General features: G+C 33.5%; 1 protein-coding gene across 8 annotated transcripts in view; it reads right to left on the bottom strand.

Moving 5' to 3' along the window:
- The window catches only part of nrg2a (neuregulin 2a), a 191,144-nt gene that overhangs the window by 16,372 nt on the left and 157,287 nt on the right, over positions 1-17,485 (bottom strand). For 4 of the 8 annotated variants that reach the window (XM_056446718.1, XM_056446714.1, XM_056446717.1 and 1 more), the window contains 3 exons: positions 12,057-12,080; positions 2,544-2,646; positions 1,620-1,755 (listed from right to left, as the gene is read on the bottom strand). In XM_056446718.1, the coding sequence (XP_056302693.1) occupies positions 1,620-1,755; positions 2,544-2,646; positions 12,057-12,080 (263 nt within the window). The remainder of the gene's footprint in view (positions 1-1,619; positions 1,756-2,543; positions 2,647-12,056; positions 12,081-17,485) is intronic. The other 4 variants (XM_056446711.1, XM_056446715.1, XM_056446712.1 and 1 more) reach the window with 3 other exon arrangements.

Raw genomic sequence — 17,485 nt, 5'->3', positions numbered from 1 at the left:
AATGAATGATGACAATCCTTGATCATTGCATAAAGCTAATTATTATATTCATATCGAAAAAGCTGAATTTATTTCATTTAGATGTGGTTTAAACCAGTAATGTTAAATGAGCTTTAACATCAATACAGGATCATTGGAAATACATGCCGTGAAATCTGTTGCTCTGGCGAGGTTTGCTTGCAGCTTTTTTTGATGAATCCACTAGAGGCTGCTGTGAGATTTTTGAGAATCTCAAATATGTTACTGGGTTGCATTTTCTCAGATGTGCCATTTTGACATCTTTGCTGTGCGCATCTCTGGTGTGAAGCCAGAGAGCTTGTTGCGCATAATCAACTGACCTGCACCCTTCCCTAATCCCAACTGATAGTGTTTAAAAAAAAAACCAGAGGAGAAAAGTGCATAGTGGCTGCGTACTTTTACCACAATTTCACATTTCTTTCATATTGACTTGTACTGGAACCGTCCTTTGCCAGACTCAAACCTGGTCCATGCATTTAAGATTTTTTGTGCTATTTATTAGGTGCTGCACAAACAACCATGTGAAAACAATTCCTTATCCATCAATAATATGTCCCTGTAAATGTTTGTTGTGAATTTCTCTATCTGGCTCACGGCACCAAAACTGTTGTGAAATTCTAAGATGAGCCAAAAACCAGGGAGAACTTTTGGGTGTCTTCAAAGCAGAATCCTTTAATAAGAAGAACTCAGCGTTGCTTTGGCGTCATCGAAAGAACTCTGTTTTAGTACAGCAGACACTAAGTTTTTATACATTTAACAGAGAGGTGGGGACAAACCTAAACAAAGCATGCAAATGAATTGTTGTTTGTCAGTAGGGTAAATTGCCTTTCCAGCCCCAATCTCATCATCACATAAGTACCAATTCATTATACATTTTAGCATGAAAACAAAGTGTGCAAATGATATTCTTGAGACAGAACCTGTCCAACCAGTTGACCAGCCCGAAAGTGTTACTTTGCCAGTTGTTAGACAATAGACACAGCTGTGCTTTGAAACTGACAATTTGCATTACTTTGGAGACAGTCAGTGCTCAGGAAACCAAGAGATTTTAAGGTCTGTTACACCCTAGTTAGAGTTTTAAATGACTTGAGCTAATTAAAAACCAAAGAATATAACTTTTCAGTTATATATAGATTATTGCTAATTTGTAACTAGATTATATGAATTTATATCCCCACAAGTTTCACACTGTAGTGTGAAAAGGAACTGAAATGATCAGCATCATACAACACTGTAACACTCATTTTATCCAGAAATGCAGGCATGTATTTGCGATTACCCAAAAATGTAGCCCTGGGCACATATTCCCAATGAGTCTGTGTTGTTAAATGTAGACAGTATATATGCAAATGTTTAAATTGTATAAACACAGTATTAGGACACAGTGTACATGTAAATTTTACTTGCATTACTCAATTAAAAAAAATAACAGATCTCACATACATTTAACAATAATTTAAATAAACTGCGAGTGCTTATTTCGCAATATTAAATTGAAAGCTCTCTCATCAGAAAAGTAGAAGAAATGGGACAGAAATGTTGTACGTAACGTCCTCTATGTGTTATACAGACAGATATACTGATAGAGAAGAGTTACATACATCTACCATGGGAATCTCCTCAGGACCAGGCCCGGGGTGATTGGGTCCATTGGCCAGGTTGCGGTTTGGATGATCCACGTAGATGTTCTGCCTCAGATGATTGTGCATCTTCTTCCTCTGTTTCCTGGGAGGGAGGCTACAGTGAGGCAGGGTCACTCTCTCAGACACCGGTCCAGAGTCAATCATCACATTCAAAAGCTCACTAAATAGTGCTCTTTTCTGATTCTAGGTATTAAACTGACTTGATACAAAACTGTCGATGTTTATAGATTGATTCACTGAATAGTGGCTACAAAAAAAGTATCGGTCTTGTTTGAAAAGAGTGTTTTAGGTCAATTAAAGAAATTAGATTTCTGAATAAACAAAATGTATATTTGTTTTTATTAATATTACATTACATGTTTTATATATCTATAACGTTTTAATATCTATAATGTTAATCTATAATTAACATTAATCATTTATTTTAGGAAAAAAAATTATACACATACATATATATATATATATATTTTTTATTTATTTATTTATTTTCTTGTTCAGTTTACTTCCTGTTTACTTACTTGCTTTTTCTTTGGAATAAAGGTAATAATGCTGTAAATATTGTTCAGATTCTTACACAGATCAAATATTTCACTTATTACCACTTTAATATACAGTATCACCAAGAACCATAGGTATGAGTTTTGATTTGCCTGTATAATTTATACCTTTTATTACACTTAAAGTGCCGGTAGCCATTGACTCAATTTACTAGTCACCAAGAAAGAGTTTCAGCTAAAAAAGCAAGTCACCTTCATCTTGCATGACCTAAAAGCGAGAGTGAAATGAACTACAAAAGTTGAACTATCCCTTTAAATATCACTCGTATATGTACAGTACAGCATAAACTAATATATCTACCATTGCGCTCCATACAGTACTTACTTGGTTTTGCAGTAGGCCACCACACAGACTATTCCCACCACCAAAAGAGCCACACAGATGCCGGTGATTGTCAGGACTCTCTTCTGATAAAGCTCCTCTGCCTCTGTGCACGCAACACAAGCAGACAACAGTCACCAGAATCATCTACAACTAAACCTGCTTCTAAATCCTCTCCTAAACAGATTCCACTGCTGCAACGATCCTCCGTATCTTTCAGCATTGATGTATCATATACACATGCTCTTCCTTTGGGGCCATTAAACATATCTCAGATCTTAACCCAAAAATGAAAATTCTGTTAATTACCGACTATCATGTTGACCTTCGTTCATCTTCGGAACTAAAATATAGATACTTTAGATGAAATCCGAGAGCTCTTTGACGCTTCATAGACAGCAATGGTCCAGATATTGTTCAGAGTTCAGAAAAAGGAATCCAAAAGAAAAAGAAACCGGTAAAATGTACTTGATTTGGCTATGTCTTATGTGTCTGATCAAGATGTGCATTTACTACCGGCAATATGACGATAGCATGTTGGACTGCTGATTCCATGGCAATACATCATACTCTCAATAGTTAACGTACATTCTGACTTATTGTGAGAGAGAGGACAAAGATGAACAAGGTAGTTTTTACAGTGTTTTTTTTTTATCTTTTTTGGTGCACAAAAGTATTTTTGAGCTTCACATGATTACATTTGAACCATCGAAGTCACCTTGACTATATTTTTGATTCCATTCATGAACTTTGAATGTCTCAGACTTGTGTCTATGGAGGCTCAGGTGGTGCCAGATCTGTAGTTTTTGAAGAATGAGGAATTGATTGGTTAATATGTTGTGAAGCAAATTTGCTGTAATATTTGCAATATTATCAAAAATACATTTAAATTATTGTTACTAATTTTGAAATATGCAAATGCTTGAAGGTGCTGTATGTAAGTTTTGGACTCTTCGTTTCGGCTGTTTGCACACGACAAAAAAATTTTAATACAGCCATTCAAAAGCACAGAATAGTGCACTTACTGCACTCCAACGAAATGGTAATGTTTATAATCTAATTAACACATATTAAACGTTTAACATTAATCAATGTACCTGAGTTCAAGGATTTCATCTAAGATATACGGTGGCCAAGAGAGCTTAATGTGCTGCAATTTAAGAAAACACATGCAATTACACAAAACGCCAGCACATTGAGAAAAGATCTTTATTCGTTTGACAGCACATGTGCTGCAAATCCTCACAACGCAAACACATGAAAAAAACACACTGCATTTCCCACAATGCAAACAGATTAATAAAATGTGCTGCATTTTCTCACAACACAAACGATTTAGGAAAGCGCTGCACTGTCTCACAACATTTGCAAAAAGAACGGAACACAATGGAAATGTTTCAAGGGGACCCTAAAACAGGATGCCGCTGTGCTGTGACTATTGCTCGGTGAAGTTGTAGGTGATCTATGAAAGGTGAGTTGTTTTTGTTTATTTATTTTAACATCCTGATTCCTTTGGCCTTTGTATTTTCTAAATAACCACAAACTATGCCTAAATAACCTAAGCTAAATAGCTGGGTCCGTCTTGTTGTAGGGCCCCCCTGAAACATTTCTATTTTGTTCTGCACTATTTGAATGTACTGTGAGACAATGCAGTGTGTTTTCATAAATTGTCTGAGTTGTGAGAAAATGCTGCCCTTTTTATTAATTTGTGTGCATTGTGAGAAAATGTAGTTTGTTTTTTAATGTGTATTCATTGTGAGGATTTGCAGCACATGTGCTGTCTAAAGGATGATGATCTTTTCTTAATTTGCTGGTGTTTTTTGTAATTGCACATGTTTTCTTAAATTGCAGCACATTAGGCTCTCTCGGCCACTGTAAAAATACTTTCATTTGTGTTCCATAGATGGACGAAGGTCTCAGAGGGTTGGAATCAATAACAGAATTTTTATTTTTGGGTGAACTAATCCTAGACCACATGGATCTGAAGATTAAGGCAAGACACTGCAGATAAATAGGGGAAAAATGATTTATCATGTATATATTATCATTTATCATAATTATATTTATATGTATTTTCCAAGTTGACTGAAAAACTATTGTTTAAAAATGTAAATGAGGCTATATTTCATTAACCATGTGCTATTTTACAAACATTTCTTTCACAAAAATGTGAAAACTGAATGAAATTGGGTGAATTGTTTTTCGACATATTAGACTGAAAGGTTTTTACCGATGGGGTTTTGGATTTCTGGTTTTATCCATTCATAATTAAAATCATTCTGCAAACAGCCAGAAAAAAAACCCCCAAACAAACAAAAAAATACATTTCCACAATATTTTGTAGAATCAAATATTGTAAATAATCAGGCAAATTACGCAAGAGCAAACCCTCTGTACAACCTTTCAGTATATGGATATATAGGTGTGAATAAAAATGTAAAGTCTGGTGGATGTATATGGTGCTGAATTAGTGAATAATGGCTTAGTTGAAAAGAATAAGAAAATGGATGTTAAAATATGTATTGTAATAGAAATCTTCAGATTACACACTAATAAAGTGTGTAATTTGGATGTTTTGTTTATATTAGACTGAAATAAAATTATGAGGTGCATGTAAAGCAGTGTTTTTGCCTGCGGGGTCTTGTCTTAATCGTGAACTGGAATCAAGGCTCAACGCTGGCTTAAACGGAGCAGCTCAGCAATGGAAACTGCTTGCGCGAGGAATTGTGCTTATCATTATCATGAACATGAGGGAATCGGCCAGTCTGATTGATCTCCCAGTGGGCACTGATGATTTCTGTGAGTCCATGTGGATGCCATTCTCCACTGGGGGGCGTCGTGATTCAGCTCAATTTACAGGCTCAAATAGAATTTCTGGAGGACAATTGAAATTTGAATGAACGTTTGGCACAAATTGGTTTAAGAGGCGCTTAACATGGAGGCACAGTTACAATCATCAGGCGTTATTGTCGGCGATGGTTTATTGTATTGATAACCAATCAAAGCATGGATACTCAGCAAGCATTCAAAGCAATTTTGTGGATCCAGTACAAGTTAAGCTCATTTAACTATATTTGTACTATACAGTGAGGCACTTACAATGCAAGTGAATAGGGTAGCTTGAAAACATCACTCACAACAACACATCTGCTTTTATATATATCTTTCAAAAATAGGCCCATTTTAATCACAAGTGTCACTATATTATTGTTTTTTTTTTTCAAATACGACAAGCTAACTAACAGAAATACTTAATATTCTAAGATTATTTTTGCCCTTTTCTCATCATCATCGTCATTTTTTTTGTTATAGAAGTTGATAGAGAATTCAATTTGATCATTTTGAAAACATTACTGTAATGTTAATGAGTTAATGTAAATAAGGCAAAAAATTATGTAAAAAACACTAAAAAACGTATTGTTAGGTTTTATTTTTGTTCCTTTAGAATATAAAGTTTTTTAAAAACCCATTTTCATGAAAAAAAAAACAAGAAAATGTGTTCTTTTATCATTTATTAAGACAACAATGAAGTCATTTTTATATTTTGAGCGATGATCAACATCATGCCCCAAAGTCTACATTTACAGTTTAACTCTAAATCCTTACGCAACCCTTAAAGTGATTTAAAGTTTTACATAACACATTTTAACAACAAAAGTACTTTCCTATAATGCCATAATTATTGGCTTTATATATTTGCTTTTAAATCCTCCATTAGTTTGCCAATTTCCATTGTAAACACCACACTACCACCTTGATTTTATTTATTTATTTATTTATTTATTTATTTATTTATTTATTTATTTATTTATTTAATATATTATGCATTTGATAAAAGAATTAATGTACAGTAAAGTATTTCATAAAATGAAGCTTTTAACTTATCAAAATAATGGCCCTTTTACTTCTATTGTAAGCATTGAAGCCTCACTGTGGTCAAAATTTTCCCTAAAAAAAACAAAACAAAAAAAACATTTAATAAATAAATAATAATAATAAAGTGAGCAAAACTTGTATTGCATCTGGTAACTTTTCTGCAACAACCACTGAATGTTGGTTACATATTTTCCAAATATCAAACCACAATCTATGTCCAGCCTTCAGCTTTTTTCCTTTGGAAATGATGTCCCACAGACCTTCCAAAAGGAAGAGAATGTGTGTCCGAGAGGAGGAATGGGGACTTGTTAGGGGGAGAAATATTTCATAATCAATAATGAAATAATCCAGCTGTCGTTCGCTATGGAACATTCTTTTTTTCTGTGTGCTGGTAGGAACAAATCTGTGTGACTTCATAGAAACCCCAGTTTACACGTATCGTAAAACAGATCATTTTCAAAGGAAAACAGAGGCTGTTTTTGTAAGCAAAGAACAGACGATTGGGAGAGGTCATGTAAACAAACTAATTATGCTACTAATGCAGTTTAGCATGCTAGAGCTGCCAGGATTCAGTTTGTTCAAGCCCTGGTAAAATGAAGACCAGAAAACAAAAAGAAAAAACTGCATTCAATCGGAAAACGTTATCAAATGCAGCTGCCGAAAGCAAATTGGTTGGAAGAGAGGAATGGCCAATTAGCGTGCAAGGATGGAAAGAAAATGATTGAGGAAAGACAACAAGAAAGAGGACAGATGCAACAGAGAGAAGAAATGAAGGGAGAAAATGAAAGTAAAGAACAGTTTTGTTTGAGGCTCTTATCTGCAGCACTCATCTATATTGCATTGAAAGTCAAGTCGCCATATTCAAACATATATTAAAAAAACATCTGGATGAATTGCAGATTCTCATGAGAATTTATATGTAAAATATTTAAAACAGAGAGCCTGATTGCTATTCATATTCTCATAAATTATACCTGTTTTAGCATTACGGACATATAGTACAGTATATTTAAGTTCTAGTAAAAAATTCACAAATATTCAAGATAAGCTGTAAGAATTATTCTCTTGAATATTTTTTTATTTCGTTGTAAGCACAGAATTACATTTTTCCCTTTAAGTTATAAACTTAAACATTTAATTAAGTTATGCAACTTAAAAAAGGATTAAAAATCTTTGCAACAACTACATTTAAACTCAATTAATGTTTCAACATTGACAAATACATGATAGTTTATTGATATATTGTTGACATTACACTGTGACAAGCTTAAATGCTCAATTAGTCATGACAGCATTTATTTTTAGTTCATTGTAACTTATTAAACTAAGTCAATCATGTTCTAACTTAATTTTATAAGTTACGCAAGCTGTTTTAGTCAGTTAACATAATATAAGTTCAATGAACTCATAAGGTTAATTTGATTCAGCTTAAAAAGGACACTGTATTAACGTTTCACTCAATTAAAGTTTCAACATTGACTAAAACATTGATTTTCAGAGTTGTATTGTTTAAATTACACTGTAATAAACTTATATGATCAATTAGTCATGACAGCAAATGTTTTTAGTTTATTGCAACTTATTAAAACTAAGTTAATCATGTTCTAACTTAATTTTAGACGTTACATAAGCTGTTTAAAGTCAGTTTAATATAAGTTCAATGGACTCATAAGGTTAATTTGATTCAGCTTAAAAAATGACACTGTATTAATGTTTCACTCAATTAATGTTTCAACATTGACTAATTCATTATTGATTTTCAGAGTTATATTGTTTACATTACACTGTAAATAACTTAAATTATCAATTAGTCCTGACAGAAAATGTTTTTAGCTCAATGTAACTTATTAAACTTAACTATGTTCCAACTTAATTTTATAAGTTACGCTAGCTGTTTTAAGTCAGTTTAACATAATATAAGTTCAATGGCCTCATAAGGTTAATTTGATTCAGCTTAAAATTGAAGGCAACCAGGATTTTCTTAGTGTAGTTTATTATACAAATTTATTACCAAACTAATTATTTATTTTATTACCAACAAAGATAATAAATACTGTAAAAACATTGATTACAGTTAGTCCATGTGTACGCTCTATCCTTTCTTAAAAATAAAAGTTTATTGTAAACTGTAACCCCTCAAAATGAATAAAACTACCAATTCAATTATAATAAACTATTCTCTGAGAGACTAGAAATTATTAATTATAATGATAATAATACAACTGATTTGAAATGATCTGTCTTATAGTCTGACCAAAGAGTTGAAAGGTGCGTGCGTAAAGGAAAGCCCTTGAATCAACATGAGTCAAAGCTTTCCAGGTATAACGCAGGCTAATTAGATTCAATGTTAGTACTACTCTAGTGCACATAAATACACTTGAAGCTGCACACTTGTTATGTTTACTGTTCAGTAAACACCAGGTTTGTGTGTAAAACTGACGGAGGTTTACACAAATCACCCCCGCGCAATGCTAACTACTTTAGAGCTTCAGACCTTCTGCATGCACTTTAACAAATCTGTGTACTTCTTCAAAAAACTGACTCATCTGCCGACTTTTTTTTGTTTCCAACTGATTCAACAAAATATATGGTTGCCTATAGTCCTAGGTAAAACTTGAACTGTCTACGCACATGGTTAAATGATCACATTAAAGCTGCTTTGGCAATGTTTCATGAGCTGCATGGAAATTTACAGCTTATTTTAAATAGGTACAAGTTCTAAGGCTTGGTTCACACGGCACGCATATGCAATTTAGATTTCGAACCTGATATTTTGGACATTTTGCAAGTAATAATATTTTATCTGATTGTTCAGCATCTGGTATGTGCATTGGTTGCCAAAGAATTTCTTTTTTTGGCTTGCTCATTCATAGTGAATATCTCATAATTCACAAGATGAGGAAAACGTGAGACACAAATAGTGTATTGGACAGTCAACTGTGAATTTTGTATAATGTTACATATGGGCTGTGTCATGTTGGTCTTGTCAAAATACTGATTCGATCAGTCGGACTGAGAGGGCATTTACACAACATTAAAAATGCATTTTTTTATGCTTTTTGCTTGTGACATCCTAATGGAAACAGCTATTTCATGGTTAATTAACAATAATTTAACTTTTATTAAACATAACTTTAAAAAAGGCACAACTATCAAGTAAATTGAAAAACTTTTATCTATTATGGTGATTTCTCTGCAATCTCTCAGAGAAATTAGGTCATTTTGCACATCATTTCTAAATATTTTGGCAAACTAGAGGCTAATTTGTATGAATTGTACAAAAATTTTGAGGTCTTAACGTCATCCATAAACATAATAACTAAACAATCCGGGGTCTAAAATAAAAAACATTTGAAAAAATGTCAATGTGCTATTTTTTATTTTGTTTATTATTATTTTTATTTTAAACAGTGGCATGATGTGCATGTGTAGATTCTACGAATCTATCGGCAAGTCTAGGTTTTCAAATGTAAATCTTTAAAGACTTGAACCATTTTGTTTGTTCTGACCCAATCTTTTAGAGAAGTAGGGCAAATTAGGGGCTAACTTTTATAAATTTGTACAATTTATTCATGTTTAACTGTACAATTTTTAGAAAGATGATCCTCCTAAGTATAAACAACAATGGGACAATAGGAAGTTGTATGTAAACATTTGATTAAGATCATTAAAATTCACATGTAAATTAGTCAGAAGTGAAAATACCAGCAAATTGCTGCGAGATCATGTTGGTTGTTTATTTACACAACAATAAAATTTGGGAATTTTGGCCGCCTGAACATTATAAATTTGAATTTGGGATTTAAATGTTTTTTATTTTTTATTGTCTGAGTAATCTACAAAAAAATTATGCTGAAGCAAAGCAACAATAGCAACCTACAGGACCATAATTCTGTGTGAAGTGACGTTGTTGCATGCATAAAGGTTTGTGCACACCCTGGTGATTTTCACTTAAGCTTATCGCCGATATTTAACATGCACCGATGTGTGTATATGTGTGTGTGTGTGTGCATTTGTTAAATTTGTTGTAAATTTGTGTCATTTGTTAAAAAAACCGACAGGCTAATATTTTGGTTTGATGTACTGCGTTAAAAAGACTATTCGACCAATAAAATTGGCACTTTTATTCATGTGCTCGAGCTGTTAAAGTTACAATAAATCACGGCTTGGTGGTGCTCAGGCACAGTATAGCCAGGCTCGAATCAAACAGGATTCAACGGAGAGTTTCATTTCACTTAATTTTCTTTCATGGCTTGTAACTTTTCCCACAAACTTTTAAAGAGGGGTTTCAGCGCTGTATAGGAGATTAGACCAAAGTGAAAAAGCCAATGCGATTCCTTCTGTGCAACAAGCAAAACAGTCAGAAGCATAAAGTTGACCAGCACCACCTTGTGTAGTGGGGTATTTCTGCTTATTCATTAAGCATTCAAGAGTTCACACTTAGCTGATGATCGATCAAAAGCTTGTTTGGCATGCTGTCCCGGGAGAGAGCCCCTAGCTCAAGGGATCCTCGAGCCCGGGGCTTCCTCCCGTTCGCAGAGCGAGAGGGGAGCCTGAGCTCGGTGGATCTCAGAACTCCCCATCTGCAGTAGCTAAGGGAACACGTGAGGAAAAAAGGGGACAAATGCTTGATTGTTATGCATGATGTATATATTTGGATGGTGGGAGGAAACCGGAGAACCCAGGGAAAACCCACGCGAACACGGGGAGAATATACAAACTCCTCACAGAAACACCTACCGACCTGGGAGGACCAGGGCTGGCAGTGTTCTTGCTGTGGGGCTAACAGTGCTAACCACTGGGCCTCCGTGCCGCCCGATCTATAGTAAAGGAGGAGAATGGGGAGGAAGGGGGGTTTCTTCCAAACGAAGATAAAGTGGACTGAAGACTGTGGTTATTTATAGTAGCTTATGGCTCATATGATTGGATGATACTGATTAGCTTAATACGAGACCAGCTGTGATAAATCATAATAACGTGATCCTCTTGAAATTAGTTTATAAATAAACCTCACCAAGCTAACATCAAGGAATGATTTTCATTGCCAGTGAAATTCGCTCAAGTAGGAATGCTTAAAAATGATGCTGAGCAAAAACCATTCCAGTGTGCACAAGTTTAATTATGGCGGTTTTATCTGCTAATCTTGTGTACTGGGGCGTCAAGCGAAACATCTTATTTATTATTAATTTATTTTTAACTATTATTATTCCTGGCGAGCGGGATTGTTTTAACAACATGTATATGAAACTTTTCAGAAACTAAAAGCTTTCCTTCATTTTTAGTACATTGCTGTTGTGTAAATGCACCCTGAGACACGTTCCAAAAAAAAAAAAAAAGTGATTCAGACCACATATAGATTTTTATCAACATTATATTTCATGTTTTAGTTTTTTCCCCCAAAACAGATTTGAATCATATCCATTTTTTTTCTGCCTGTCTGAACAAAGCCTTAAAATCCCGCTGTGACGAGACGAGGGCTGCAGATAATGATTCCCATGCTGACTCTTGAAAAGAGGGGCTACTATATAGAGATTGACAGATTCATTTGTTAATCAATTTGTTCATTTGCTTTAGAGTCCATCAGAGAGAGTCAATGCAGGTGTGTCGAATGGAAATCTGGAAGGAAGGGCTGGTCCATACCCATAAATTCAATCCCCAGAGACTCTGCCAGTGCAAAGAGTTGATAATGAAGAGCAAAAACAAAAACAGAGAGAGGGAGAGAGAGGAAAAACAAGAACAAGATTTAAGAGAGAGATATCCCACCATACACAGGAACACATATGGACAAAATTACGAAAGTCACATTGTGGACACATCATGCAGATCCTATCATATATAACAGAGAATAAGTGGTTAGATCATGCAGGTTAGAGCACATCCAAAATATGGGTTTCTAGGATTAACATGGAAGCGCTAGTTATAATTGCAAGTAATAAAACAAATGATAAACTAGTCGTTATTATGGTATTTACTGCATGGATTAGGATCTGACATTTCTAAAAACGAGCTCTAGGTTAGTAGATTTTATTGTATGGATTAATGTCATGATAAGGGCGTATTGTTAGACACTTTAATTCCTGTTATTTTAGGCAAGGTGTTTCAACTCTATCATTAATATAATTGTTGTTATACTACAAACAAAACAGCAAGTATGCAGGAATGCAGGTAAATATGCATTGAAGTGCACAATTAAAAATATCTCTGATGTGGCTTACCTGTGGGGCTCACAGACAGTCGGTATTATTCATAAAACATAAATTTGGTTTATGTTAATTGTTAATAACAAGATGCTATTTGCACTCTGCAATGAGTATTAGTAGAACATGCGGAATGCAACAAGAGATGTCGGCTAGACATAGCTATTATACTGAAATTTGCCTGTAGCTTTTGTCTGGATTGAGTGTACAATGATGGACAGAGCTCTGCATGTCCTAACAGGTTGTATGTTATTGCTGATAATGGCTACAAATTTAGTTGTTACTCAAAGGGTCAAAGGACCAGGATGATATGATTGTTTGAATGAGTAAACAAGCACTGAGCAGCTCACATGCATAATATTAGCAGAGATTCCCACTGTTGTCTTTTTTTAAACTAGGAACAGATGTGATACAGATGAGCTTCTTATTTATAAAAAACATACAATAAAAGCAGACATATGTTGTTAATATGAAGACTAGAAGTTTAATAATACAGTACATTGGAAAAAACTAAACATAACAGTGTTTCTTTTTTTATTTAAATAGTGGTTTACTGAGCAAACTGTGACTGTCTTGAAACATTTTGATTATTAATTTTCTTAAGGATAAATAATATATATTATGTTAGTGTCTAAAATTACTTTAACACTGGAGTCTACAGTTACAGATGAATCCACATGTTACATTTAATTACTATTAATTTAAAGACTTAGCAATCAATACTGAACATTTCACTAAAACGTAAGGAATATATCAATATTTCATTTATTCTGATATTATTTTATTTAGTTTCCCAGTGCTGGGTTGCAGTTGGAAGGGCATCCACTGTGTAAAACATATGCTGGATAAGTTGTGACATTCCTCTGTGGCGACCCTAGATTAATAAAGAGACAAAGCCGAAAAGAAAATGAATGAATTAATATTTTATTTATTCTAATAAATGTTTAGTAATATTTCTTTTCAAAATATAGTCTACAGTTACAGATGAAGCCCACATATAACATTGAATTACTACTAATTTAAAAGACTTAGAAATCAATATTGAACATTTTACTAAGATGTATGGAAAATATCAATATTAAATTTATTCTGATAATATTATTTTATTTATTCTGATAAATGTTTAGTAGTATTTCTTTTTAAATATTTAGAACTTTTCTTTTTTTTGATATTTATGTTATGTATATTATGTCAGAACATAAATGACTTTATTGGCACTGATTAAAAATCAGGGTTAGTTCACAAAATGTTGATTTCTTTAACTTTTTTGGAAGCGTTGGCTTTCTGGTGTCTTAAAATGAATATAAACAAGTTTGAAAACATCAAATTTTTTGGTAATTTATGAAAAATAACGTTTTTTTATTTTAAATTAGGAAGAAATATTATCAATAGTTTACAGAATTTGAAAAAACTATATTTTTATGATTGTAAATGTCATTAAATGTTATTCATGTATGCCTTATTTTATTTTTTATCAACCTTCCACAAATATTTTGATCAATGTTAGATGGGTGGGATGGGAGGTAGGGTTTTAAGTTCTGTTTTGTAGTAAGCTAAATTCACTGCTATAGAGTACTTCCAGGAGAACGTTGATATATGGTCCATCTCTTTCTTGTATGGATTTAGGCAGTACTGTATGTATGAAGGGTTTGCAATGAAAATGATTGAAAAATGACATTTTACACAAACCTCATTGCACCCTTTATTTGTTATTTATAATCAGATGTTTTAATTGATTTATTATTAGGATTTCTTTGGTTATTTTTGAAGCTGGGCTTCTACCATAGACCCTCTTGCATCTAAGCTCTCTTCTATGACTCTAATTGGTAGCGCAATTACAATTCTCTCACCCGAGAGCTGAACAGAAAGTGACAGAAAATCACTTTCTCTCAGAGATGACAGCTCTGAGCACATGTCTGCCCTCGCGCTCAACCAGCAAGCTGAGAATCACAGGCGACCTTTGCATGTAGCGAAGACATTTTGTCAGCTGTTAACTGTGTTGTAATATTCCTTCATTTCTTCCTGGCGCCAAAGTCATTTTTTTCCCTCACACTGCTTGTGCATACACGCACCTATTGTGCTACATTTATGCTATTTACATTTCCTCAGGTCTGAAAGCCTCGGTACCTGCACTGTTTTAACATCTAATGTTGACAGACGCTCATTTCCAGACCTCCCAACCTGAAGTACGGAAAGGAAGCCAGTGGAAAAGCTAACAATCCACACATGCAAAGACTTGATCCGCTCTTCCGATACAGTAAATATATTGATAAATTATGACATGACATAACATGACACTGGTTATAACACACGTCAAATTATAATTTTTCATGTTATGCAGCTCTTTGAGTGTTTTATGTATCACATCATAAATTATTATTTTTTATACAGAGCTCTGCACAGTAAAAAAGTTGCTGCCTTAAATTAACTTACATCTTTTAGTTTACTTTTAGAAGTAATTTCAACCAACTGTAAACATCAAGTGGAATATATCTTTAAAATGAATATAATAAATACATCTGAAAATATTGCATATATTAAATATAAATTACACATTTGTTTATAGTGAAGAAAGTCTATTTTATTCTACATCTTGCTACATGCGATTTTTATCAGTCTTGCGTCAATCTTTCATGTTCTACCTCCTGTCTTTTTATTAACTAATAAACATATCTTAAGATTAAGGTCACAGTGTTAAAATGTAAACAGCACCAGCATAGCAACGCTCTTGAGATCACAAAGGCTTGATTATACAGACTATGCGGACATAAGCAGACGCCAATAGCTCACAGGCATGAGCTGTCAGGTGTGGTGATCCCTCTAATCTAGTGTTATTCTGCAGTTGATGGACATGTGCACTGGAGACGCCGATGTGCAGCCTTATACGGTTAAAATGTGTCACCTCGGGGAAGTGGAGTTGTTTAATTTCACAGCATAATTAAGGGGTGCTTTTTAAAGTGAGGGATTTGTGACAGGATTATGCGAGGGAAACAATACACAGTGTTCTTGCTTTACACTGTACTCACTTGTGAAACTATAGCATGGTGTATAGTGCGCAAATTGGTTTGAGCAATAATATAAACGATACGCAAACAAGCAAATACTACTTTTTGAAGTAGCTAAACATCTATTCAATATACTTTTGAAGTGGAAATTGTTATGTGGTTTAACAGCAACTGAATAGCAATTTCTGCTGTAGGACCTACATGTTTGCGCTGTGATTAATTGATTGATAAAATATGCAAAAATGATCAAATCAGTTACACTTAATCCTCACTGTCAAGTAACAAATATCGATAAATAGTACCAGCAAGTGCAAATTATTGGTACAGTAAGTGTTGTATCAGAAATTACAAATATCCATCAGTATTGTATTGTAAAGTACTGTATTGGTAATCAGTATCAGAAAGAACAAAGTATTGGTAAGTGTTATATAGGTAAGTTTTGGGAATCAGTACTGAAAAGTACTAAATATCTGTACTGTAGGTATTGGTAAGTATTATATTGGTAAGTATATATTATTTGTATTCTATTTATATAATAATATATTGACTGTATTGTAGTTATATATTATATATTTATATTATTAGTATTGTGTCTGTAAATGCAAAGTATCGGTAAGTATTATATTGGTAAATATTGGTCATTAGTAGTAAAAAGTTCACGGTATCTGTAGGTATTGGTAAGTATTGTATGGACAAGTACAAAGTATCGGTAATATTTTATCGGTAAATATTGGTATTCAGTACTGAAACGTGTGGAGTATCTATAGGTATTGGTAAATATTGTATCGACAAGTACAAAGTATCGGTAAGTATTATATCGGTAAAATATTTTGTATTCGGTACTGAAAAGTGCAGAGTATCTGTAAGTATGTTGGTAAATATTGGTAATCAGTTCCAAAAAATGCAGAGTATCTGTAGGTATGTTGGTAAATATTGGTAATAAGTTCCAAAAAATGCAGAGTATGTGTAGGTTTTGGTAAATATTGCATCAACAAGTACAAAGTATCGGTTAGAATTATTTCGGTAAATATTTTGTAATCGGTACTGAAAAATCTGAGTATCTGTAGGTATGTTGGTCAATATTGGTAATCAGTACCGAAAAGTGCAGAGTATCTCTAGGTATTGATAATTATTGTATCGACAAGTGGAAAGTATCGGTAAGTATTTTAGCGGTAAATATTGGTGATCAGTACTGAAAAGTGCAGAGTATCTGTAGGTATTGGTAAATATTGGTAATCAGTACAGAAAAGTGCAGAGTATCTGTAGGTATTGGTAAATGTTGTATCGACAAGTACAAAGTATTGGTAAGTATTATATTGGTAAATATTTGGTAGTCGGTACTGAAAAGTGCAGAGTATCTGTAGGTATGTTGGTAAATATTGGTAATCAGTACAGAGAAGTGCAGAATATCTCTAGGTATTGATAAATATTGTATCGACAAGTGCAAAGTATCGGTAAGTATTTTAGTGGTAAATATTGGTAATCAGTACTGAAAAGTGCAGAGTATCTGTATGTATTGGTAAATGTTGTATCAACAAGTACAAAGTATTGGTAAGTATTATATGGGTAAATATTTGGTAGTCAGTACTGAAAAGTGCAGAGTATCTGTTTGTTGGTAAATATTGGTAATCAGTACCGAAAAGTGGAGAGTATCTTTAGGTATTGGAAAATACTGTATCGACAAGTACAAAGTATCGGTAAGTAATATATCAGTAAATATTTGATAATTGGTACCAAAAAATGCTGAGTATCTGTAGGTTTTGGTAAATATTGCATCGACAAGTACAAAGTATCGGTAAGTATTATTTTGGTAAATATTTGGTAATCAGTATTGAAAAGTGCAGAGTATCTGTTTGTTGGTAAATAT

Source organism: Danio aesculapii, chromosome 21 (assembly GCF_903798145.1).
Source record: "Danio aesculapii chromosome 21, fDanAes4.1, whole genome shotgun sequence".
Taxonomy (NCBI): Eukaryota; Metazoa; Chordata; class Actinopteri; order Cypriniformes; family Danionidae; genus Danio; species Danio aesculapii.
Note: the sequence above shows the minus strand (reverse complement) of the source record. Positions and strands in the feature narration are given on the sequence as shown.